The sequence below is a fragment of the Sus scrofa genome, chromosome X, assembly GCF_000003025.6.
Source record: "Sus scrofa isolate TJ Tabasco breed Duroc chromosome X, Sscrofa11.1, whole genome shotgun sequence".
In the NCBI taxonomy this organism is placed as follows: Eukaryota; Metazoa; Chordata; class Mammalia; order Artiodactyla; family Suidae; genus Sus; species Sus scrofa.
Window position 1 is genome coordinate 17,795,528 of NC_010461.5, and position 25,943 is coordinate 17,821,470.

A 25,943-nucleotide genomic window follows, 5' to 3' on the forward strand; every position below is an offset into this window, starting at 1 on the left:
GAAATAGACTCCTGTTCAAGACACAGTCCATCATTGCCACAGGTAGAAGTCATTGAGGCTGTCTTTTTCCATTAAGGTATACACTTAGCAGTTCCTCCTGGTCTTTGTGTAGGGAGGACAAGAAAGCAGAAAATATGTCATAGGACCTGAAAGGAAAACCTAGCCCTGGGCTCACCCTTCCTTCAGGCTCCACTAACCCACAGAGCATTTCTAGTTAGATGGCTCATGATTGTTTTTCCTTCTAGTGTCTGTTTGGGTTTTGGGTTTTGGGTTTTGGGGTTTTTTTGTTTGTTTGTTTTGTTTGGTTTTTTTTTTGCTGTTTTGTTTATTGCATGCATTTTTAGCCATACAGATATACTCTAAGTCGGTGGGGTTTTCCTTCAGGTTCCCAAATGAGTCAAGCGGGCAGTTACTCAGTACTTTCCATCTTTTCCAGCAGGCTCTGTCTTTGTGGAATGATTGCAATACAGCAGAACAGCCCTAGGAAATGTGTCGGTAAACTTGGTGTTGCACATTTTGTCTTTACAGTTCGATATTGTGGGGAAGTTCACACTGTTTCAGTTGGGTTTGTTTCACTAAAGATGGCTGTGCACTGTCTTTCAGGGCCCCCGTTTTTCTCTGGGTATTTTTCTATAAACCTTGCCATTTGATATCTCAGTGTCCTTTAAATCATTCTCAACAGAGAGTGCTTTTCCTGCTTGTCTGGAAGATGCTTCTTATTAATGGCATACGTGTTCACCTTCCTAATAATGGTTTTGGTGCATTACTTTTTTGAATATTTAGGAGTGTACAATTTGATGAACTCTTCATTTGGAAAACATCAGCTTTAAAATCAGTGTTGTCCAAAAAATCTTAAAGGTCTAGTTAAGGAATGTCTTTTCATGGCTGCCCTGAGTTGGCCATTAGGAGTACATATTCCAGGCTACTTATTCAAATCAGTCTGTTTGGTGTTATGACAACAGAGCAAAAATGATACGTGAGAAAGAAGCCATGGCCATCCCATCAGCCTCAGGTTTACAGCGTGCCCTCCGCATGGAGCGCTCACTCTGCTGCCACTCAGGTCAGCAGGCCATGGTGCTGTTACAATCAAAGCCCAGCAGCGCTGTGTTACTAACTCTCCCGCTCAAGGCCAGCATGCAGTGTGACCTACTAAAGTGAATTTGCACTAATCAAGTACAGACCTGCAAAGGAAATAAGTTTCACGTCTCTAGCTCCAAACATTTTTTTCTCAGTTTACTGAGAAATTAAAAATAGGATGTATCAGGCAAGTGAGCAGAAGGAGCAATGGGAGAAAAGATGAAAATACAGCCTATCTTCAGCTTTAAGGGTGAAGAATTATGTCATCAACTCCTTCATGATATATATTAAATAGTGCGTAGGGGTTCACAGAGCAACCTAAGAAGCAAGATAGACCTAATCTGTGACCTAGATGTTTTTTCATTTTCTTCGAACAGGTGGCAGTCAGCCCTGCTTATGAAGTGTAAATTTAGTCTTCTTTAGAGAATACATCAATCTGTGTTCTCATGGTTGAACTGCCTTTTGTCTTATTTTGAAATTCAAGTATTTAACTGAGTCATACTGTGATTTTTCTCAGGCCGAACTCATTTTAGTCTAAAGTGGATGGTACTAAAAGTACACAGATGAGACCTGTCTTGTTTTCCTTTGACTGAAAAGTCAGCTTGCATATTAATTATCCTGACCTACTTCACTGGCATTTGGGAGAAGACAAGTAATTTCCTATTATCCCAGTTAGCAGTTTCTAAGCTTACTGAGGTATGGGCCTTCTAATACCTCCGTGAACTAAAATTATAAATTATGTCAGCTTGTACAACTCTTAAGGAGTACAAATCATAAAAGTGTGACACAAAATATGGATATTATATCTATTCCTTATTCAGAAATCATCTGCCATAACACTAAAATACGGTTTTGGTTAATGCAGCTTGAAGTCTGCTTCTAATAGCTCTCTTTCCTTTACCATACTAGGCAATTTAGATGAGGTTTTTGAAGGCTTTATCCTTTAATCCTGCTGATTTCCCTCTTGGCAGTTAAAAGAGTACTCAATTTACTAGCCATACATTCTTGATGCCGCCAGGTACCCAATGAAGTTATAATGTGCTCTTTTTCACTGTCTTAGAGATAACCTATCAGTATTCTTACTTAATTTATACATTTATTAGCTCAATCTTAGAAATCTAAAGCAAAACCTAGGATTTTTTTACGGGAGTGGGGATAGGGTAGATAAAATGTTACCTAGTAGCTACAATGCATCTCAGGTTATCTGGCCAAGATATTTATTGATGCTTTCAAAATGAGATCTGCCAAGAAATGTGTTTTAAAGTTATTTTTTTTAAATCTAACATCCATTGCACACCATTAAGAACTGTACAAGATATGCAGCTCAGTGGCCTAATATCTTAAATTATCTAGGCAGAGAGGCTGGATAATGACTAGCAATATCATGCAGAAGAAGATAGATTAATCCTCTTCAATCATTTTAAGGGTCCTAGAGTAATTTCCTCAAGAGTTTCTAAAAGCCATGAATTTTATTTTTTAGAATATTCAGGTAGGAAGTATGTGGGCAAGGAGAAGATATTCCCAGAATATGAAATTATGTTAAAGGAAAAAAAGGAGCAAGTTGAAAATAAAAATGTCACAGCACTTTTTACTGTTTTATTCATTATCAAGATAAATTATGCTCAAATACAATTTTGGAAGAGCATAATCACAGTATTTTTTTTTTTTTTTGGCTTTTTAGGGCTACACCTGTGGCATATGGAGGTTCCCAGTCTAGGGGTCAAATAGGAGCTGCAGCTGCCAGCCTACACCACAGCCACAGCAACACAGGATCCGAGCTGCGTCTGTGACCTAAACCACAGCTCACAGCAACGCCGGATCCTTAACCCACTGAGCAAGGCCAGGGATCAAACCCACATCTTCATGGATGCTAGTGAGGTTCATTACCACTGAGCCACGACGGGAGCTCCCATCAATAATATCTTAAATTATAGTTCAGGTCCAAAAGGAATAAATGGAAAAGATATATAAGCAATGTGAATAAAAAGACATGTACTAAATAGAGAAAGAATAGCTGAGAACCTTAAATGCGTCACTTTGGTGAAGTTGAAGGACACCATTCTTGGCTGGTTATGTAACAAGTGTATATTTTAAAAAAAACACAGAAAAATCTAGGAAGCAGTAAAAAAAATATTCACTTGATACCATATTGTCTAATTTTTTTAAATTGTCCACACCCACAGCTTATGGAAATTCCCAGGCCACGGATTGAATCCAAGCTGCAGCTGCCCCCAGCCACGATTGAACCTGCATCTCCACAGTGACCCCAGCTGCTGCAGTCGGATTCTTAACCTACTGCATCACTGCTGGAACTCCATATCATCTAATTTTGAAGAAAAATGGTTAGGAAGGCATAAAACATTAAAAACTGGTTATACAGTAGAATGTAGCCATAATTCTGATATTGGCTATAGCTTGGATTTTTCATCACACCTCCCTCATTTTTTGGCTTAAATAATGGGGAAGAGCTAATTGTCTTAATTTAACTCACTGCAAGTTCAGAGGTGGGATTGTTCTGGAATAAATGTCATGGTTCTTCCGTGTCAGGACTCAATTAAGTTTTCGGTAATGCCAACAGCTCCAGGCATCACTTTTCCTAAGATAGTATCCAAAGAATCCACGGTCAGGCCCTCTTCTTAGTTCTTTTTGTAAAATCAAACTCCCTGGATCCTTCCAGCAGACTTAGCCCTAGATTTCATTGGCCAAGTTTGCATCGCATGCCCCTGCCTAAGTGGCAGGGGAAATGGAATGATTATGAGTAGTTTAGACTAACCTTGATTTGTTATTAAGATTATAGAGGAAAGGAATGTACCAAACTGCTTATCATTACTATGTATATGAGCCTCTTACTATTATATATGTTATGTCTTCAAATATATTTGCTCAAGTAGGTTTCAGTTTTTCAGTACATATATGCAAGCATATACCCTGGTCACATCACGTCATTTAAAAGTCCTGGCCCTAACAAAATGTTAGATATTGAACAGGGGATAAAAATAAATATCATATAACTCTGAAAGTATAGCAAGTTAGATATAATTGTTGCTGACCTTTGAAATAAATAAGCATGTGTTCCTGTAAACACTAAGTGATCAGAGTTTAAAATACAGTCCCTGGAAACATTTCTCAGTTCACATCCTTGCTTTTTCTGTCTTCCACTTCCAAGTGGTATGACTGATCAAGTTATTTAACACCTCTAGCCCTCAGTGTCTTCATTGTCAAATGATGTGGTAAGAGAACCTACATCTTGAGGTTGTGTGAGGATCAAATGAGGTAATGCCAGAAAGCACTTAGTTTCCATTTCTGACACACCGTGAGTCTTTCCAATAGGTGCTTTATAATTGTGTAATTTATGTAGATTTCATACAGATTTGAATTTAGGCAAAGAAGGTAATTATAATACTTAAATAGTGAATTAGTCCTGGTAAACCCCACTAAGTAACATTTACTTTACTTCATGACCTAACTTTGTTCAGTTCCAGCTGTTGAGTTGAACCATATGAATTGCTATTGCTGTTTTTATAGGCCAAAATGATGAAATATCAGCAATTTTGTGTATTTCAACACAGTGTATTAAGTGTGCTTTAGGAGCTAAAATAGAAATGTCCCTCATTTCACATTCTTGTCACTCACTCTTCCTTTCCTTTTTGAATTTGGACATTTGGGAACTCAAAAGAAACTCTGTATCTCAAATAACAATAACCTTATCATATGTATTTACTGAAACATGTTTATAGATCTTGCTAATCAGTTTCAGATAGTTTCCCCATGGAAAGTCCAACCCTAATAACCAGTCTGACCCAGATGCCCTTCCTCCCACTACCACCACCATTCACCCTTGGGGATGTTACCCCGTTGTGTATTCTTCACAACTTTATCACTACCAGAATAATATCAAATATTGTCCGCTGATTTATTTTCCATCTCCACCCACCAGAGTATAAGTTTCTTAAGAGCAGGGATTTTATTACTATCTATTACACCCAGTGCCTGAAACAGTATATTACCTATAAGTAGGTCTGGCGCTATCAATGAATGAGTGAGTGAGTGAATGAATAATAATAGCTAAGCCCTTTGATCACCATTTTTTTTCCATTTTGTTATATAGTAGTTAATGCTAAAGTTATTTTTTATTCATTGTATGACATAAAATCAAGATATTGCAAAACTCTCTGTCTTGGGTATTTTGTAAAGGGAAGGACAGAACTGCATGTGTTCAGTATACTCTGATCTTCATGCCGGGAACCACAAAGCTAGGATACTAATAACTAGAATTACTACCCTTTGTATTATAACTCATTTATAGTTACTTTATGTTAAAACCGTTTTCTTCCTGTTTCACTCCCATTTCAATGATGAAGGGTCAAGAATATGACATGTGAGATAAGCAGTTCATTATTAAAAAACAGATCTTCCAGCGTCCCTAGGCAGTTGATTTTCTTACCGAAATCTGCGGCCTATCAAAGGAAGGCCAGCTTCCTCAGAAGTTACGCATCACCTAGCTTAATCCTGATTCATTTGTAAAACATGTTGAAAATGCAACTTGCACTTTAATAGCCAATAGCCCACATCAGCAAGGAAAATAATCGCAGAAATTTTATAATAAGTAATGAAGCCACATTCAAATGGCAGAAGAATGAATTCTAGATGCTGCAGAGTCATACCCGCAGAAGATGTAGACAGATGAGAATTAAAGCTCACATAAAATGATGATAACCCCCAACCAGTATAGGGAAGACAAGTTATGAATTACAGTCCCTTTTACCAAGAAATATGATAAGGTTCATCCACACTGCTACTTGTTACTGTTTTCACACATCAAAGAGGCAAACTACTTTCTTCATCTCACCAGTAGCATATAGTCAGTTTTTCTAGTTTATTTTATGAGGACATGTTCTAAGTTTAGTCTCCTTTGACCTTGGTTGCCCTTGCCAAGAGCAAGCTAAAGGTCACAAATGCCTCCTTTTTTCCCCTCTTCATAGAAAACCTACCTCCTATGATTAGCAACTACTGAAAAATAGTAGGTTAAGACATAATATGATTGCACCATAAAACATACCTTGGACATTTTTAAATTTCCCTATGTATTTTTCTTTTGTTTACTTGAAAAGTAGTAGCTTGTTTGTTCCTAAACCAACAAATAAACAGTGATGAAGATAAAAAGCAACCCTCTCTTCTTCTTCCTCTACAGAGGTAGCTCCTGTTAAAAGCTAAGGCTTTAAAAATTCTTGTATGAATTTGTTCTTCTCATGGATCTTGTGCCTGGAACTCAGTGTGAGTAAAGAGGCGAGGTGTGGTTTAGTTGATTTTTAGTTAGAATATTTCCTCAGAAAGTTTTTGGATGTGACCTTAGTTTGTAATACAAGCAGCAGTCCTGTGCTATTACTTACATACCACCTCTGAACCCAGCCCCAGCCCCAGCATATGTCACTCTAGAAAATGAAGCAGTTACCCACTGACTACCTCAAAAATGATGGAAGGAGAAGTGTAAGAAGAAAGAAATGACAGTGGCTGTACAAACACGCTTACACCCCGCATGCACTCATAGTGATGTCTCTGAAGCTCCTTGCCTACCTGCCTGTTGCCTTAGTGCTATATGACTTTACCCACCCTTCCTTATGGGGGTCTTCTGATAATTTCAACTTATCCCAGAGCACTGTGGTGAAAACAGCTAAGCCAGAGCCAGCTAGCCCCAAAACGTAGCAAATGTAGCCTTGAAAAGCCTGAACCGAGAACTCAGAGATGGGCTTCCCAACCACTATATCTAGTGGTCATAGTTTTTTACGTGTGACTTTGGCTTTAAAACTTCTACTGAGCCATCTCCCTTATTTCTTTTTTCTGGTGTTCTCACTAGTTCTGTTCTTCTCGCATCCCAGATTTTCTTATGTTTAACCATAGGCACTTCAGCCCTGATATTTGGTCTCAGTAGCTCAATCTATTACAGTCTGAAATCTTTCCTTTAATGTGAAAATACTCTCATTAATATGACACCCAATAAGGACAAAGTACCTATTAATATATATATATATATTTTTTTTTAATGTAGAAGTGACAGTTGGTCATTAAAAATTTGTAATATTTAGACCTCATCCTTGAGAACTTCTAGAAGCTTCTTAGGTATTTAATTTCATATATGGAGTTCCCATCGTGGCGCAGCAGAAACAGATCTGACTAGGAACCATGAGGTTGTGGGTTCGATCCCTCGCCTTATTCAGTGGGTTAAGGATCTGGCGTTGCTGTGAGCTGTGGTGTAGGTCGCAGACGTGGCTCAGATCTGGTGTTGCTGTGGCTCTGGCTTAGGCCAGCGGCTGCAGCTCCGATTTGACCCCTCCATATGCCGCAGGTACGGCCCTAAAAAGACAAAAAGGCAAAAAAAAAAAATTTCATATATCTTTGTTTCTATTACAAACAGTATGCCAATAAAATCAAATTTCTATGTTATTTCACAGAAATTGTAGAATACTTGAAAATAAGAGTGAGAGTTACTAAACTCCTGGATTTATTTCACAGCTGTAAATTCTTTAACATTTGTGCATTCCCTAATATTTTGATATCTAGATTTAGCCTACTGAAATGTAAACTGAACCTTCATATTATACTTTTAGTTTGCTGTATCAATATATAGTCTAATTAGTGCTAAATGTGTGTTCATTCATTGAACATTCTTTGTTTTTTTTTTACTTCATGCCAGATACCATGTTAAGGGTATATCTAGTTCTTCCATAAGTCTACCTAAAACAACAAAAATTTGTAAATTATCTTTGAAAAATAAGAAATATCTTTCTGATAACATGAAACAGAGCAAGTAATTCAAAAAATCCAGCCTCTTTGTAATGTTGTGCCAATAATTTCCTCTAACAACCAGTTGTTACTATTATAAAAATGATTCTTTGAGAGATAGCACAAGATATTCTGTGTTCATTTTAAGGTACTTATCACTTAGGCAAAATTTATAAAACTGGTTAGAAACAGATGAGATCACTTTTAGAGCTATTTCTGATTTGGCTCATTCCTTCAGCATTATGGTTGGGGAAAATACATTTTGGTTACTCAGATATGCTAAGTAACTCAAATCAGATGTCTGAAAATCTCCATGATTTCTATAAAATTAGGACGTATTTTCTCAATCATCAAAGAAATACTAATCTATATGATCAGTATAATATTATATATGGGTCATGATATTATACTGACAATATGGTACTGACCACAAGGTAAATATTTCTTTGATGACTGAGAAAGAGGCTTCCTAATTTTATAGTATAAGTATGGAATTTTTCAGAAAAACCTATGTATTACCAAATACAGAAAATTATACTATATTTTCTAAATAGAGAAATATGAACTTTAACATTTTAAACAGTTTCTCACTTTCTTCCAAAGTTATAATCCCATATCTCCCATAATTTTGAATCTCATATATTGACTGTGCTATTTCTCTTTTGATAAATTGTCTTTGGAGTTTATCGACTTAATACCTAAGAGCTGTTCATTTAAGAACTCTGAATTTTCTCATCCATGACTTTATTGGTTCCTTTTTTTTTTCTTAAATTGTTGTTATTGTTGGCCTCATTTTGAGTCTATCTTGTAACCTTATGAAATGGCTATTTTAAAGCAGTCATTCACTTTAGGATTCTTGGTGAGAGAAAATAGCCCATAGCTTCAATATCACTAAACCTAAACTTTACCATTTCTCCCTTAGCATCTCTGCTGTTTCCTCCTTGTTCTTTAACAATGCCAATACACAGGGGTTTTTCAAGCTTTTTCTAAAAAGAACAGGGAGGAGAGACAGCTTGGAATCAGTGTGGCTTCAATACAACCCACTGCCAACTCTGACAGTAAGGCCCACCCCTCACTTTGTATGCTATTGTCTTAAACCCTATGTAGCCATCTCTTGATTTAGCATCCTGGGTTCTAAGACTCATGATGAGCTTTTATTAACCTAATTAGAAGGATTGGGCCTCAGCACTGGAGGTAGGAAAGATGTTTACCATTCCAAAAATAATTCTGTGCAAATGTTGAATATCTTTTGAATAATCGAGTGAAAAGTTAACCTTAACTTTGAAGTCTTCTTTAAATGTATAGCACCTTTTTTTGGTTTGTGTTACTGTGAGTGGTGTCTCTGGTAAATGCTATAGAATCCATTTTAAATACTTTATATTAAAGTAAAGAATTCATTGAATAGTAGATAAATTGTTTTTCCTTGGAATAGGCATATAACATGTGCCGTGCTATATGTAAATGTGCATAATAATTAGCTATGTCACCATAGAAATTGGTTTTAAATATCCGTCCTCCCACCCAATGCAGAAATATCTTTTATTCCTTTGAAGAATTGTTTTTAAGACTCTGCTTAAATATGTTAAGGACTTAGAGCTCACTGGCCCCAAAGACAAGGAATTCTATGTTGGACAACTCTAGTTTAAAAGGTCTTACTCGTATTAATGTAAAAGCTGACTTCTTGTAAATGTCCTATTTGGGGATCTTGACATTGCAAATTAGAAAAATACAGAGAAGTATTTGAAAGGCTGACATGTGGAAGGAGGGAAAAGATAGTCTTTGAAGTTCCAGAGGACATAATAGGTACAGGAAGGCTGATTTTAGATTGATATGAGGGAAAACATTCAAATGATTGTGTATGGCCATGAGTGGAATAACTGGTCTTTGTCAGTTTAGAGGGCCCCCCATTACTTGGTGTTTAAGAAGGTGCTAAAAACCAGCTACTAATCGGGACTTCCCGAGCTAACGGGGCAGTTGAACCTGATGGCTTCTTCTACCTCTGAGGTTTTAGGATTCCCTTCAGCATAATGGCCTCACCTTTGCTTTCTCGTGTGCTCTGCCTATTATACGTGTTCAAAACTATACAATGGAATTATGTTACCAAACATAATTTGTGTTGCCTCATCTCTGAGCTGAATGCATATAATCACCTTAACTTTATAACCTGTGGCATGAGTTCTAGATAACTCACTATCCTGGTAACCTGCTTCTGTACACCCTGTTTCTTTTTAGTGTCTCCATGCCAAGTGTACTGGAACTGTTACAGTAATCTAGACATTATATTTTTGTGGACATGATTATATTAGTTTTGGCCTACTCACTGTTGACTCATATGATGCTTTTATGTTCCAAGTCCTGAGTAACATCCCACATTTATTTACTTTATTTTTTAACCTAAATGCAACTATCTATACTTCTTTCTGTTAAAGTTTTAACTTTTCACCCAGCAATATTCAATCCTGTGAAGAAAGCTTGGACTCTCAGTTTTATCATCTATGATATTAGTCATTCCTCTTGTTGTTGAATAACCCTCCAAAGTTCTAAGGATCTTTTCTGCATTTTTAACTGCTTCACTGAATAAGGAAAGAACATTTTCAAAGAAAACATTTAAAGAAGAAAGGAGCAAAGACAGAGCTGTGTAGCATTCAATCTAAAATTGTATACATTCATTTCATTCCACCATTCAGTATCCTTATCTGGATTCACCTAAAAGTAGTAACACTCAGTCCATATTACAGCAGTTTAGTCATAGGATATCATGCTAATTTTCATCATATGCAAGGCACACTGCACTTGACTTTCCTTTTGTCTCCTAACCTAGAGCTACTCCCCCCCCGAAAAAAAGCCAGTTTAAATGCTTCATTTTTATTGAATCCATGTTGATCCTTAACTGAAATAAAAAATTGAACTCCTCTCAATAATAGTCTATTCTAAAACTTTACCATGTTTCTACATCAAGTTTATCACTTTGTTCTCTGTAGACCCTATGAGGAGTTTTGTTTGTTTTGGATAATACAATTCTCTTTTAACAGCAAGTCTCCAAGGCATTCTGACGGTGGCCCCTAGGATATTCTTAAGGCGAAAAAATTCTTTCGGTTCCTAAGATTATTCTACTAGTTCAAAGAGACCACAGAGTAGGTCTTCTGATAAGATAGTCCCTTATCACAAGATGCATGTCTTTTCAAATTTCCTAGTGTAAAAACTTCTCTTCCTATAGAAAAAGCCTAAAATATCATATGCTTCTACTTTCTTTTGTCATTTTATTTTTTTCTTTAAAAAAAATTAAGCTCTGTCTTCAACTTTTTCATGATCCTCAGCTGAACATGGCCTTCCTGGCACTCTTCTTATAAGCAATTGATATTATTTTCCACTTGTTCATTTCTAGTAGCCTCTTCTTCCATCTTTTATTAGAAATCCTCCTGAAACTAAAGCTCTTTCTAAGGAATCTTCTTGTAACTGTCTTGACTAGAGATCCATATCCTTTCCCTCTCTCATTAGGACAGTTTACGTTTGTGTTACTAGAATTTCATTTTTTAAAGCTACTGATTGTAAAGAATTTATATTTACCTATCTAAAGTTTTTAAATCATATTTCTTACGATCTAGGGACCATATCCAACTATGTGTCCTCTCTCCTCGCTACTGGAGGAAACAAAAACAAAAACCAATTAAGCTTCTTCTAGTCCCCTTCATGTCTCCAGTGCCACTTAGTTCTTCCCTATTGTTTAGTGCTAGCTTCCAAACAGATTTCACTCATTTCTTTATATTTTTGAAACATGAAATGTTTTGAAACGTGAAACATAAAGCTATAAAATTTAGGCTACTTCATTAGAACATTAGAACAGTGTGCAAGATTTTTAATCCTTTGTTCTTACGTCTCTCAGTTAATACCGAAATGTGCCAGGACAGAGTATTACAACCACAGAGACCTTAACCGTTTACAGAATCTGGTAAAAGGAAGGAAATAAGAATACTAAAGATTTCTGGTAACATTTTTTATCCCTGAGTCCTATCCCCCACCAGCCATATTCCTTGGTCAGCTGCATTCAGTGGGTTCTAAGAGTTAGCATTTCTGTAATGTAACCTAACTCACATCCCCAACCAAATGTAGCTTCAAATTATAGAAACAAGTTGTATCATAACCTATCCATGTTAAGCCCTTTTATATAAAATAATAATATCTTGGAGTTCCCATCATAGTGCAGTGGTTAACGAATCCGACTGGGAACCATGAGGTTGCGGGTTCGGTCCCTGCCCTTGCTCAGTGGGTAACGATCCGGCGTTGCCATGAGCTGTGGTGTAGGTCACAGACGCGGCTCGGATCCCGCATTGCTGTGACTATGGCGTAGGCCGGCGGCTACAGCTCCGATTCGACCCCTAGCCTGGGAACCTCCATATGCCACAGGAACGGCCCAAGAAATAGCAAAAAGACAAAATAATAATAATAATAATATCTTGGTAGTAAAAGCTGTGCTACCAATTTCTGCTCTAAACAGTTTATGGGGATGACACTTTCATACTTCTGTTTACTAGATAACTTGCTGTAACATATCCAGTGCTGGATATGAGCTACTTGTCTATAAAAGACAAGGATATTTCTTGAAGGTGATCTCTTTTACTATGATTTTTAGAGAGTACATGGTAAGATTTCATAATGAGTGGTTGAGTGAAAAGTAGAATTGAGCTATATTGCCCATATTCCTTGATATTTTCGCACATATACAGTGATATACCTCTCCTCTCTGAATAATTAACATAGCTGGTGGGAAAAATAAACAAACTAGATTTAACCCTTTAAAAATTACTTTGCTAATGGTTCACTGAGCATATGTGTATTAAACAAGATTTATAGCATATACTTCATTGTCATGAAACCAAGACTAAATAGATACTAAATAAAGCTATTTGGGGGATTTATAACTTGCAAAATACTGCATAGTGTTGGAAGAAGAAAGACATGGGTGTCCAAAAATTGGTTTCTCATCAATTACAATATGGAGAATAGAAAAGAGAATGGAATAATAACTATTCTATAGTTCCAGCTAAAATTTAGCAATTCCAACTAGTATTTTGAGTAGTGAGTCTTTAAATGACTTTCAGGCTTTTAGAGTTTAATAAATACACCCCAACAATGATAATGAGACAGCCAAATTACATGAAGGACTCACTGTCTAAGCACCAGTAAGATTCCCACCGGTGACTTCAGACTTTGGTTTCTGAAATGTATAAGGAAGTCCTATGCATTGCTGATATCAAGAACTATCTTTTTAGTATATTGAGATGATTGACATCAAACTAGGGGCTTTAAACCATTTAAACTGTTTTCAAAAGATGCAGAGCTATTCTATTCAACACTGTATCTTAAGTTTAAAGAAGAAAAAGAAGGAAAAAAGACATAATGCAGTTTGTTTTAGTTTGTTAGTCATCAAAAGCCTGCTACGCATTAGGGCTTGGTTGTCATCCTAGAGGTAAATCCTAAAAGCAGTCATAAACTGGATGTTTTTAATAGGTCATATATCTGACCAGTGACTAAAAACTCAAGAACATTTTATTGTGTCTGCAGTTGAGTTTAGTGGAGTTGAAATGATGAAAATTGTGCCTGTGAAGTTAGAACTGTTCAGGCTAAATATGAGAAATCCAGAATGCTTTTCTGATAGGAAAAGGAATGGACTGTCGTAAGTTTTCTAGCATTACTTATTCCAGTGGTTTCCAAGTTAAGTAGAATTATGATGTATTAATTTACCTACCTAACCAAACTTTTAATCTATTCATTGCTCACTTTCTAAAATCAGAGCTTGTCTTAGATTTCAGATATCTGACATGCTTGTATATTACTCCTAATAGCTCATAATTCAGGTGGTTATTACCCAATTAAATGAAAGTGTGAGTGATATAAGCCATTAGGTTTCAGAAAGGTAGAATACTAATTCCTATGTTATCATTGTCTCTAATGACATGACTTAATCTTTAGAAAAGCCATTTAATTAATCCAGTGATACTATAAGAAATCAAGTATTTTTAGTGATTGGAGAATGCTTTTTATTCATCTAGAATTCTTTTAACTACAAATAAATTAAAACAATTTCAATTAGGTTTCCCAAAAAGATTATTAAAATAAAAAGCAGGTTATATTCTAAAAGCTTAAAAAAGGAATGAACAAATGGGTAAATCATTCAAATATTGGGGTAAATTTTGGCTACTTTTTGTTAATTTTTCAATATTTTATGGAAATACAGCAATGAGTAGATATGTAACATGGCATTTTTAGGTATAAAAGAGTAACTAGTGGTTATGTTACAATGGTGTCTATTATCCAAGCCATGTGGTATAAAATAAAAACCTACCCACTCAAAATCTTCTTAAAGAACTAAGTTTTGGACATGGCAACAAACCCATATAAAGTAACTTAACTGCAACACCTTCCAACATCTCTCCAAGGCAACAAGGTGATAAGATTTTTTTTTGCAGTAGTTCCTTTTAATCGGCCTCTGTCAACAGAGGACCTTACAAGAATGTAGTTATAGACTGTATTTATAACGAAAAATTCATCCTGAATCTAAGTAAAATTTTACTCACCTCATCTACTCCAAATATGAATGACATGTGAATAACTTGACAATCTAGGTCATTCAAAGAAAACACCCTTTAGCAGTGGTTAGGCTATCACTTCATATAAGGTCTAGATCATTTTTCTTTGACATAGCAGTGCCATAAATAGCATTCTTTGACCTCAGCGACCTATTTTCCTAAGGTTCTCCCCCCTCCGCCACATAGTTCACATCAAAGAGTTGAAATACATCTTCTTACTAAAATGGAAGCTCTAGTGAAGTGTAAAGTATTTTATCCAGCTGTTTAATAGAGCACTTTATTCAGCTTATACCTCATATACTTAGACATTAAATTAGACTTATTTTAGTTAATTCAATTTAAATAATATTTATGGAACAACCACAATGTCCTGAGTATGCACTCTGCTAAGTGCAGGAAAAACAAAGATTTTAAAAATCAAAGAATCAGTAAGTTTGCCATCTAATGGGAGAGAAGAGCATCCGCATTTAACGGCACAGTATATTAAGTGTTTCAAAAGATGGAACGTGTTAAGTTCCATGAAACCAGTTAAGAGGTCTTGATTATTCCTATCTTGTGAAATTAGACTAGGCCTCACAGAGGAAGTGACATATAAGCTTGAATAAGATTTCATCAGGAGGAAAAGAAAAGAGGGTTACATTCTAGGTGGTTAAAAAGGATAGCTACAGCAAGAGCAGAAATGAAAAAAAGAATACTTTAGAGAAATATGGCATATGGTATTGGTGAGTAAAGATGAGACCAAAAAAAATATGCAGGAACTAAATTATAAAACTCCTGGTATTCCATGCCCAGAAGTTTGAATTGTATTCCAAAAAACATGATGGAGAGCCTTTGGAGATCTCAGTAGGAAAGTGATGTAATCAGACATACTTTTCAGAAAGGTCACTCTCATGGCAGTATAGACGGTGTATTGCCATGAGAAAGTACAAATGATGGGGAGACAGGTTGAAAAACTTTCAACAGTCTATATGAGAGTTATTATATTGCCTCTACAAATGCGGAGGCCAATCGTTATCTGCTCAAAGGACGATATACAGGTAGACTAGGGCCTGAAGTATCTAATGGAAGCTTGGAGCACCCCCAGTGGGGGATTGGAAATTGAGCTAACCACACTAATATAAGGTCTGCCAATTGGTTCTGAATGATCATAAGTCAGAAAACACAAGTTTAGAATGGTACCAATCAGCATGGATAGACAGTTTTTTTTCCTAGCAATTGTCTAGAAACTGCTACCCAGTGCACCAGGCCAGAATAAGAAAGCAGGAGTTGAATACTGGAAAGTATGTGGGTTGTACATACTCAAAAAAAAAAAAAAAAGGGTGAAGAAATTGAGGTTCTTGTCAGAGTGGTCCAGCTTGGATAAGGAAGTGAATGTAGGAGGGGGCTGTGTTCTTAATCAGATCAGAGATTAGACATAGTTGGAAGAGAGAAGAAGAGAAACTGTAATCAGGGCGAGCTTTAATACTTTAGAGGTGACCTGGCTCACCATGATGACAAACTGAAATATATGATGTTTTTGGATTTGGCACTAAATATCCAACACAGAGGCACTTATTTCAAAATAACTTTTCAATATCCCTCTTTTATGTTTGTATCTCGAAGAAAAAAAATAAATTTTGGAAGATTTTGCCACAGTGCATAAAGTAAGCTGTCTAATTGCAAGAGGGAAACACCCATTGTTATGGGAAATAAATCCCTTTTATATTAATATGATTTATTACTTATTTCAATAGTCTAGTAAAATACATAAAATGAAATGAAAATTGGGAAGATGCTTTAACCTGCTACCTGCTTTCTAAGTAAACCTCGACTCATTTCAGTCAGGTTTACAACATCATTAACTGGTCAGTCTTTTAATAAAATAATTTTAAATATGATATCAAGGGCATTCTGAATGAATGATGAATTAATGTATTTGTCCTTTTTCTTTCACTGTTGTCTCACAAAAACCCTTTTCATCTTTCCTGTGAACTATTCCTATCTGTTGAACGAAAGACATTTTAGTGATTTATCTTTTCTATAAAGGCATGCTACATAGTTTGGACTTGAAATGCAATCTGCGAAGCCAGGCATCCCCATAAATCTGAATCTTTCATTCCTTTCTCATGTGGAGAGAAAAAATATTTTTCCACATGGGAAAAAATACTATAATAGATTTGCCTTCCCTATTAAAGCCAGCACATCTATAATTTGGTGTATTTTGTTTACAGTCTTGTAGGTTTATTGAACACATTAGTCTATCACAAATAATAGCTAACATTTTTTAATGAGTGCTAACTATTCTAAGGTTCTTGCATAATATAACCCATGTAATCTTCACAACAACCCTAAGGGGTATAAATGCTATTATTACCTTCGTCTTCTGGATGAGGAAACTGAGTTTAAATAGCATGACCCAAGACTCATTGGTAGTTAATAGCAGATCTGAGATTCAGACTAAGACATTCTTACAGCAGAGTGAATGCTTTCAATCCCATATTGCCCCTCAGATCTATCATTTTAATTCAGGTTAAAATTGAGCAAAATGTGTCCTTTTTCTGTATATATATATATTAGGCCTATATAAAAGAAACTAAAATGTTTAGGTTTTATTACAGCAAGTCAAGATCACCATTAATATGCTCCATCAAATAAAGCAAAACACTGATCACCACTTTATATTTTATTACTAAAAATTATAATCAGTGTACTTTCCAATTTTAACTAATTAGTATCCAAAAATCATGTACCTCAGTATGTATAAACAGTGAAAGAATTCCATCACTTCAGTCAAAACTCTTTCTTAGTATTTTAACCTTTGACATGATTACTTTTATAGCTAATTTTTGTTACTTAATATCAGGATGTTTAAAAAAAAAAAAGACTACTTCCCAAAAATCAAGTCTTGAGTCCAATTTGAAAAGTATTTCACGTGGTGAACAAAGTTGCTTCAGTTTTTTATTCTAAGTTCCACATTATCCATCTTCTTTGAAACAATTCATTTTTTCTGCCCTTTTTTTGGTATCAGCTAAAGGATCTTTTGTTTGTTTATTATATCTTTTGATGGAGGGAGAGGGTAGAAAAGCAACAGATTTAGGAGTAAAATTGGAAGATGACACTGATCTTTCCACTTCCTGCTCACAAGTACCAAGTCTGATGTATTGTGAATTACTATGTTTTCTCTCATGATAAAACATTACTTCCTATCACCTCTTACAAATCTGAAAAGTGGATTTATGTGCCATGAAAGGACTATTAAAGAATGTACCATTCACACTTTTATCTGTTTCCAACTTCTAATTTCTCATTTGTACTATGCAATATGTAGTATGAAAAGAAAATTCATTACCAAAGTGAACTCTAGTGAAATTGTCATATTTTCCACATGTTCTTTTGAGATATTGCATATAAAGCATTTTATAAAGTGGAAAGCAAAGTACAAATGTTAGTATCATAATCGATTTGCCTTTGGAATGTTTACACTAAATTTAAGAAGAGTAAAAGTTTGTCCAGGGCTATTTCTTAGAATTTTTTAAATACTATATGAATTTTATAGAAAACAGCAATGCCACTGTTAAACTCCTAGATCCTAATTAAGAAAACCAAATTCAGAGCTAGTGAATAAGTTATCACTTTCAACCCATATCTTCTGACTTTTGATTTGATGTTTTAGTCGTTAAATGAGGTTGGGTGTATGTAACCCGCCTTTCTTAGCAGATTGCCATGGTAACTCCTGAGGTAAGGTACTAGTTCACTGGAGCTTTAGGCTTTTGTCGATGCTAAATACAGAAGCTGCATTCGATTTGAGCTTGTCTGTTTCTATGGGGAGCAATGTACCACAGTTCTTTCCACTTCCCAGGCTGACTTTTTCATCACCATGGAGACCAGATCTGCCCACACAAACCACTCCTAGTATGGCTAAAACTAAGGCCTTGGGAACCAAGGCCTTCTATAATTAAAGTATATTGTTAAAGAAAAGTTCCTACTTCTGCTTTTGAAGTATTTATTGATTTTCTACAAAGAGAAAACAGACTTTCTAGGGCTGTGCTGAAGATTTACAATAAGGAGAAAGAAAATGTCATCATGACATTTTCCTTGGTCAGGTTCTGGTTTTGTGAGTATTTATTGGGTATACTCGACACAGTCAATTACTATGAAGTAACAGTTTCTTTCAAATTAGGTGGCAGTTTTCCTAAATACTAGTAAACACATTTAATGTACACTCCATGGTGGTCTTAAAGTGCTGCTTTTAATTTTGGTTTTGGATCATCTAACTTTGTTTCTAAATCCAGTATTGATGTCTTTTCCATTAGTTCTGCACTTTCTCACAATAAGATCAGTATAAGAAAAGTTACTCTAGAACCTTGGTCATAGCTCTACATGAATTTAACAAGAAGGGATTGGTGTAGTTTATCACCATAAATCTAGTTATACTACATCCAAATGGAACAGATCAACTATTGATGTGTTCTCTTTTTTAAATTTTTTATTTTTTGTGCTAGTAATGTATTCTTTTATTTATATATGTATATATTAGTATCACAAAAAGAGCCAAAGTTTTTCAGTCCTTTGATGATCACAGTTGTATTAGGGAGATAATAATTACACCATAGCAGCCAAATGGCACCAGTCGAAAGAAATGGTAAGGAAGTCTGAAGTGGAACTTGAGAATCCCAAATTCACCCCTTGATTTGCACATCCTTACAGATTCACATATCTGGTTTGATGGTTATGTTTTCTCACCATAGAGAAGACAGCATGGTCCTCATTTAATATAAATACACTAAGTAGGAATTCCAAAAAAAGCCTGACTTCAGGGAAATATGAAATTTTTTTTTTTTTTGGTCTTTTTCTAGGGCTACACCTGTGGCGTATGGAGATTCCCAGGCTAGGGGTCCAATTAGAAATGTAGCCACCAGACTATGCCACAGCCACAGCCACAGCAATGAGGGATCCGAGCCGCGTCTGCGACCTACACCACAGCTCATGGCAACGCCAGATCCTTAACCCACTGAGCAAGGCCAGGGATTGAACCCGAAACCTCATGGTTCCTAGTCAGATTCGTTTCCGCTGCACCACGACGGGAACTCCTGGAATCAGTTTTTAAAAGATGTTATGAATAAGCTAGCACCATAAAGTTGCTATAAATTAATTTACAAATAGAAAACAAAATTGTTGGAGTTCCCGTCGTGGCACAGTGGCGTTGCCATGAGCTGTGGTGTAGGTCGCAGACGCGGCTCGGATCCCGAGTTGCTGTGGCTGTGGTGTAGGCCGGCAGCTACAGCTCTGATTCGATCCCTAGCCTGGGAGCCTCCACACACCGTGGGAGCGGCCCTAGAAAAGACACCCCCCAAAAAAAAGAAAGAAAAAGAAAACAAATTTGTTAATATAATTGGATTTTTTTGTTTTGTTCACTAGCAGGAAGTTAGCAATTCATTGCTATATTTGAATACAAATTAAGTTGTCTCATACGGAGAACCTTCTGACATTTCAAACATTTGAATTTTGCAAAATGAACTCTCACCCTAATAAGTCCCTGTATGATTCTAGTTTTCTGTAATTACACTGGAGAGTGTGAAATTCAACATGTGATGCTAAACGTTAAACACAGATATAGCTAGAAACCTTTTGCAATAGCTATAAAGTCATTTGTGTTTTTCCATAAGAACATGGAGGGTCAGCATATCTCCCTAACGTTTTAGTAAAATTTACTTTCTTTAAGAGCGCAATGCTATACAATTTTGTCAGGAGGAGAAAAAAATGAAACTCATATATAATAGGATATTTCATAAAAAATATGTTCTTAGATTCCATGGCTTTCCATCACAGATGTAAAATGAGTTTGCTGGTCTAAAATGTAATAACTGATAATTCAAGATAACTAATATTGAGTATGAATATTCTTGTTCTAACCTCTGAATTTTTTACTAAGATGGATGTTGGTGCTAATTTGTTTACATCCATTAGTTGTGTTTCTAATAGATGTGATTTTATAATAGTTTTTACCAAAGTAATTTTTATTATCATGTACACAATGCATTTTAAATACCTAAAATGTAACAATTTAAATATCATAGTATGCAGATGATGACTCAAACAGTGGATAATTATGAGAATTATTATGTCTATGATGTAATTATTATAGATTGAAAAATATGAGAGGAGTTCCCGTCGTGGCTCAGCGGAAACGAATCTGACTAGGCACCATGAGATTATAGATTCAATCCCTGGCCTTGCTCAGTGGGTTAAGGATCTGGCGTTGCCATGAGCTGTGGTGTAGGTTGCAGATGCGGCTCGGATCCCGAGTTGCTCTGGCTGTGGTGTAGGCCGGTGGCTACAGTTCCGATTAGACTCCTGGCATGGGAACCTCTATATGCCACACAGGTGCGACCCTAAAAAGACAAAAGACAAGAAAAGAAAAATATAAGAGAATATGAAAATGTTACTGATTAAGGTAAGAGATTAGATTTATAACAGATTTGAGGTAGGAAAAAATATGAATTCCAATAAGTAACTGTTGAGATAAATTTTTAGATTATTACAAGTATCTTTTGAAATTTTTTTAACCTTTCTTGGCACTCGCCTTGTTGGGGAAGGTATTTTTGGTTGTCTTTATTACTAAGAAATTCAGTTGGCAGTGCCCCCAGTGCAGCTCATCCTTGCCAGCCAGAACTGTTAATGAGCAAATGATCCCAAATGTCAGGCTGGTATGCCAAGGAGGTTAGTAATAAGGCATTAACATTTAGAAGTTATCGAAGGGAAAAAATCAATATTACAATTTTTTGTAATATTATAAACTCAGCCAGAAAAAGTGAGCAGAAGTCCATTTCAAACTTCTATAATCATAAACAATGTTATAGCATGAGAGAAAGTAAATATCTCTAAATTTTTAGCATAAGAATCACTCTTTTTGTTACTCTACTCCACACCCACACACTTGTACCCATACACTCATAGTTGTATTCTCATTAAAAAGAATTTATTATTTCACTCACTTTAGTAGATCTTTCTTCCCCTCATGTAATTTGGAGGGATATCATGATACTGGAGCCAATACTGAATGATAGTTTTTTTAAAAAAGAAATCTGACTAAAATCAAGGTGGTAGTACTTTGACAATAGTATATGAATTTAGTATGAGAATAAGAATAGAGTGGAACTCCAGAGAGCAAAAGTTCAAAAGAATATATGTAACTGTTAATTTGAAAAAATATATTTATATTTTATTTAGTTTATAATGTATCTTATTTTGGATCATATTTTCAAGAATCAAGTTATGCCATTGATTGTCTACTTACTAAAGAAGCTGGACAGGAAAAGCACAATTTGCATAGCATCAAATTTTACGATCCTTAGTCGTGTTTGCTGAGCAGCAACTTGGTAGAAGAAAAAGAGCAAAATTCTTTGTTTGCTTTGAGTAGGTTCTGATGGACTCAACGTACTAAACCTATCTTTGCACCTCCAACTCTCCAGGCACAGATACCCTTACCTACTCTTCCATCAGAATGCCCAATTTGGAGAATTAAAATCAAGTGCAGTAAGCAAATGAAATAGTTTTGGTCATGGAAGAATAATCAGTGTTCTGAAGACATTTTTACCACTGAGTAACATATGTGGTTCAAGGTTCAGATAACAGTGGAACTGCTTTTTAGGGTTCTTATCAGGTAGGAAAGAGAATGTCTTCATAGGGTTGGAAGGACCAAAGAAAAATCCATTGAAAGAAATAGGCAAGAAAACAAATGAAATGTAGTTGTTCCCAATTTACCTTTTCATTTGGACAGACCAGACATAGTCACAGATGAAGTGTTGTGTCACATAGGATTTACCTGTTCACCCCTTTGGCAGTTCGCATCACAGAGTTAGTTCACACTGATTATCATCCAGACTGAATATAATCTATTGAATTTCATCCTTTTAATATAACCATGTAAGGTGGCGATAGAGATTAAAAATTCTCATAAATTAAAAATATGAGAGTTCCCACTGTGATGCAGTAGGTTGGGAATCCTACTGCAGCAGCTGGGGTTGCTGCAGAGGTGCAGGTTCAATCCCCAGCCACACACAGTGGGTTAAAGGAACAGGCATTGCTGTATCTGCCACGTAAGTTGCAGCTGCAGCTCAGATCCATTCCCTGGCCTGAGAACTTCCATATGCTTCAGGTGCAGCCAATTTAATTTTTTTTTAATTAAAATAGGCACTGTTCATTTCCACATTATTGGAAAGTAAAGAAAGTCTGAAGCTGTGTCGACTCTATACCTATTTCATTTGGAAATGAGAATTTTAAGATTATTTTTAAATGAATAATTATCAATCATAAAATAAGTTGCAACAGCGACATATTCTGCCAATCAGCTGCCATCTATCCATGATGTTGGAATTTATCTTAAAATAGCTTTCTCTATGAAATACATTAACTTCATATATAAACATTTTGAATATAAATAATTTTAAATAGTTTTAAATATGGATGACTTAGGATGGAATGGTTTGAGTTGTTTTAAATGTCTTATAGGTAAAGAAAGAAACTTTTGCTCTACCTTCTTAGGTTCTTTACCTGGAGTCTGTGAATTAAACTGAAAAATGACAGATTAACAGGAGAAAAGGCATATAGATATCATTGTTAATTTAATTTTTAGGTGCACAGAGGCCTTCATAGGAAACAACTGAAGACCCAAAAACACTTAGGCCTGGGGTTTATATACCATTTTAACAAAGTGTGATAAATAATTGCGACATGGCAAGATAAACAGAAAAGGGGTTTGGGCTTCTAGAGTGGTTAAGTTTTGGAAAAGTTAATATATGGGAAAACTAACAGACGATCAGGGCTATATAGTAACATTTGTTTGTGTAGACCCATTTTGATGCCAGCTTTCTGTCTTCAGTGATAAGGGTTGTTCTTCTCCTGGTATGTAAGAAGAGAGGGGGAATACCTTCACAGTGGGAAAGTATTTTATGTACAGATATGGGGCTAGCCAAAGATATTTCTGTGTCTACTGCTTCTTAGGCCAAAGTGGCATACTTTGAGATGGCATATTATGATCCTCTTCAAGTTCTTTTTAAATTGGTTTGGTTTGGTTTATTTTTTATGGAAATATAGTAGATGTACAATATCATATAAGTTACAGATGTATGGTAAAGTTATTCACAATTTTAAAGGTTATGCTCCATTTATAGTTATTAAAAATATTAGCCATATTCCCTGTGTTATACAATATATCTTGTAGCTTACTTATTTTATGCATAATATTTTGTACCTACTCCTGAATTGCCCTTCTCCTTCCCCTTCCCCACTGGTAACCACTAGTTTGTTCTCTACATCTGTGAGTCTGTTTCTTTTTTGTTATATTCACTAGTTTTGTTATATTCACTAGTATTTTTCCACATATAAGTGATATCATACAGTATTTGTCTTTCTCGTCTGACTTCTTTCACTTAGCGTAATACTCTCCAAGTCCGTACATATTGCTGCAAATGGCAACATATCATTCTTTTTATGGCTCACTAGTATTCCATTCCATATATATATATTTTCTCATCCATTCACCTGTTGATGGGCACTTAGGTTGCTTCCATATCTTGGCATTTGTAAATAATACTGTGAACATTGAGGTGCACTTATCTTTTTGAATTAGTGCTTTTGTTTTGTTTTGTTTTGTTTGAGATATATGGCCAGGAATAGAATTTCTAGGTCACATAGTAGTTCAATTTTTAGTTTTTTGAGAAAACTCCATACTGTTTTCCACAGTGGCAGCACCAATTTGCATTTCTACCAACAGTGTAGGTGGGTTCCCTTTTCTCCACATCTTCACCAACATTTGTTATTTGTGTTCTCTTTGATGACAGCCATTCTGACAGGTATGAGATGATATTATATTGTGGTTTTGATTTGTGTTTCCCTTATGATTAGTGATGTTGAGCATCTTTTCATGTGCATGTTGGCCATCTGCATGTCCTCTTTGGAGAAATGTCTATTTAGATCTTCTGCCCATTTTAAAATCAGGTTGTTTGTTTTTTTGATGTTGAGTTATATGAGCTGTTTATAATATTTTGGATATTGAGCCCTTATCAGTCAGATCTTTTGCAAATATTTTCTTCCATTCAGAAAATTGTCTTTTCATTTTGTCAAAGATTTCCTTTGCTGTGCAAACACTTCTAAGTTTAATTAGGTCCCATTTGTTTATTTTTGCTTTTATTTCCTTTACTTTAGGAGACTGATCCCCAAAAATATTGTTAATGATTTATATCTCAAAGTGTTCTGCCTATGTTTTCTTCTATGAGTTTTATGGTTTTCAGTCTTTACATTTTGGTCTTTAATCTATTTTGAGTTTATTTTTGTATGTGCTGTTAGAGAATTTCTAATTTCATTTTGCATGTAGCTGTCCAGCTTTCCCAGCACCATTTATTCAAGAGACTGTCTTTTCTTCATTGGATATTCTTCCCTGCTTCGTCGTGGATTAATTGACCCTAAGTGTGTGGGCTTATTTCTGGACTCTCTATTCTGTTCCAGTGTCCTTCACCTTTAAAGTCTATTGTAAGCATCAGAACTCAGTTGTTTTATATCTCATAAAACACATATACACACACATATAGTCATATTTCAATGACCTTTAAATTTGCGTTAAATTTCAAACATTATTTTGTATTATTAAAAATATATTAATCAAATTAAAATTAACATGTCTATATGATATATATTATTAATGTAATTATATATAGTATAATTACATATAATATGCACTGTTAGGGTAATTATATAATTACATTATAGTCATAATTGAATCTGTATATATGTATGTATATGTATTTATACTTAATAGTTTTATTTTAGTGATAATCCTTAACTATAAAATTATAAGACAGAAATGAGGAAAAGGTTATACAAGCGAACCATGAGCTCTCTGAGATCAGGCTGTCATTTTTGTATATTTATCCCTAACATTTGATATAGTATGTATACCCATAGACAGCCCTTATTGAACAATGCATGTCTATAAAAATGAATTCCTCCCAGTTTCTATTTTAAAACCTGAAAGGTGACATTTGGAACGACAATAAAATGTGGCAGAATTCCATAGTACATTTTTCTAATGTATCTATAGATGCTTCATTGAAAATAAACTGGAGGTAAATTGAATTAACATATTAAGTACTTCTGTGACTATTAAATATTAAAGACCTCTTCAGTCCTTGCTAATATATAAGCTTCATTTAAAGGGCACTTTAGAGAGTTCCCATCATGGCTCAGTGGTTAACGAATCCGACTAGGAACCATGAGGTTGCGGGTTTGATCCCTGGCCTCGCTCAGTGGGTTAAGGATCCGGCGTTGCCATGAGTTGTGGTGTAGGTTGCAGACACGGCTTGGATTCCACCTTGCTGTGGCTCTGGCATGGACCGGTGGCTACAGCTCTGATTTGACCCCTAGCCTGGGAGCATCCATATGCCTCCGGTGCGGCCCTAGAAAAGGCAATCAATCAATCAATCAATCAATAAAGGGCACTTTAGATGTGCCTTTACTTCAGTT

The 25,943-nt window shown here is 35.5% G+C and overlaps 1 protein-coding gene across 11 annotated transcripts in view; it reads left to right on the forward strand.

Moving 5' to 3' along the window:
- The window catches only part of CNKSR2 (connector enhancer of kinase suppressor of Ras 2), a 276,921-nt gene that overhangs the window by 234,414 nt on the left and 16,564 nt on the right, over nt 1-25,943 (forward strand). Inside the window, exon 22 of one of the 11 annotated variants that reach the window (XM_021080292.1) lies at nt 437-495. The exons of 9 other annotated variants lie outside the window; for them this stretch is intronic. In XM_021080292.1, the coding sequence (XP_020935951.1) occupies nt 437-459 (23 nt within the window). In that variant the 3' untranslated portion in view covers nt 460-495. The remainder of the gene's footprint in view (nt 1-436; nt 496-25,943) is intronic. One more of the 11 variants, XM_021080293.1, reaches the window with a different exon arrangement.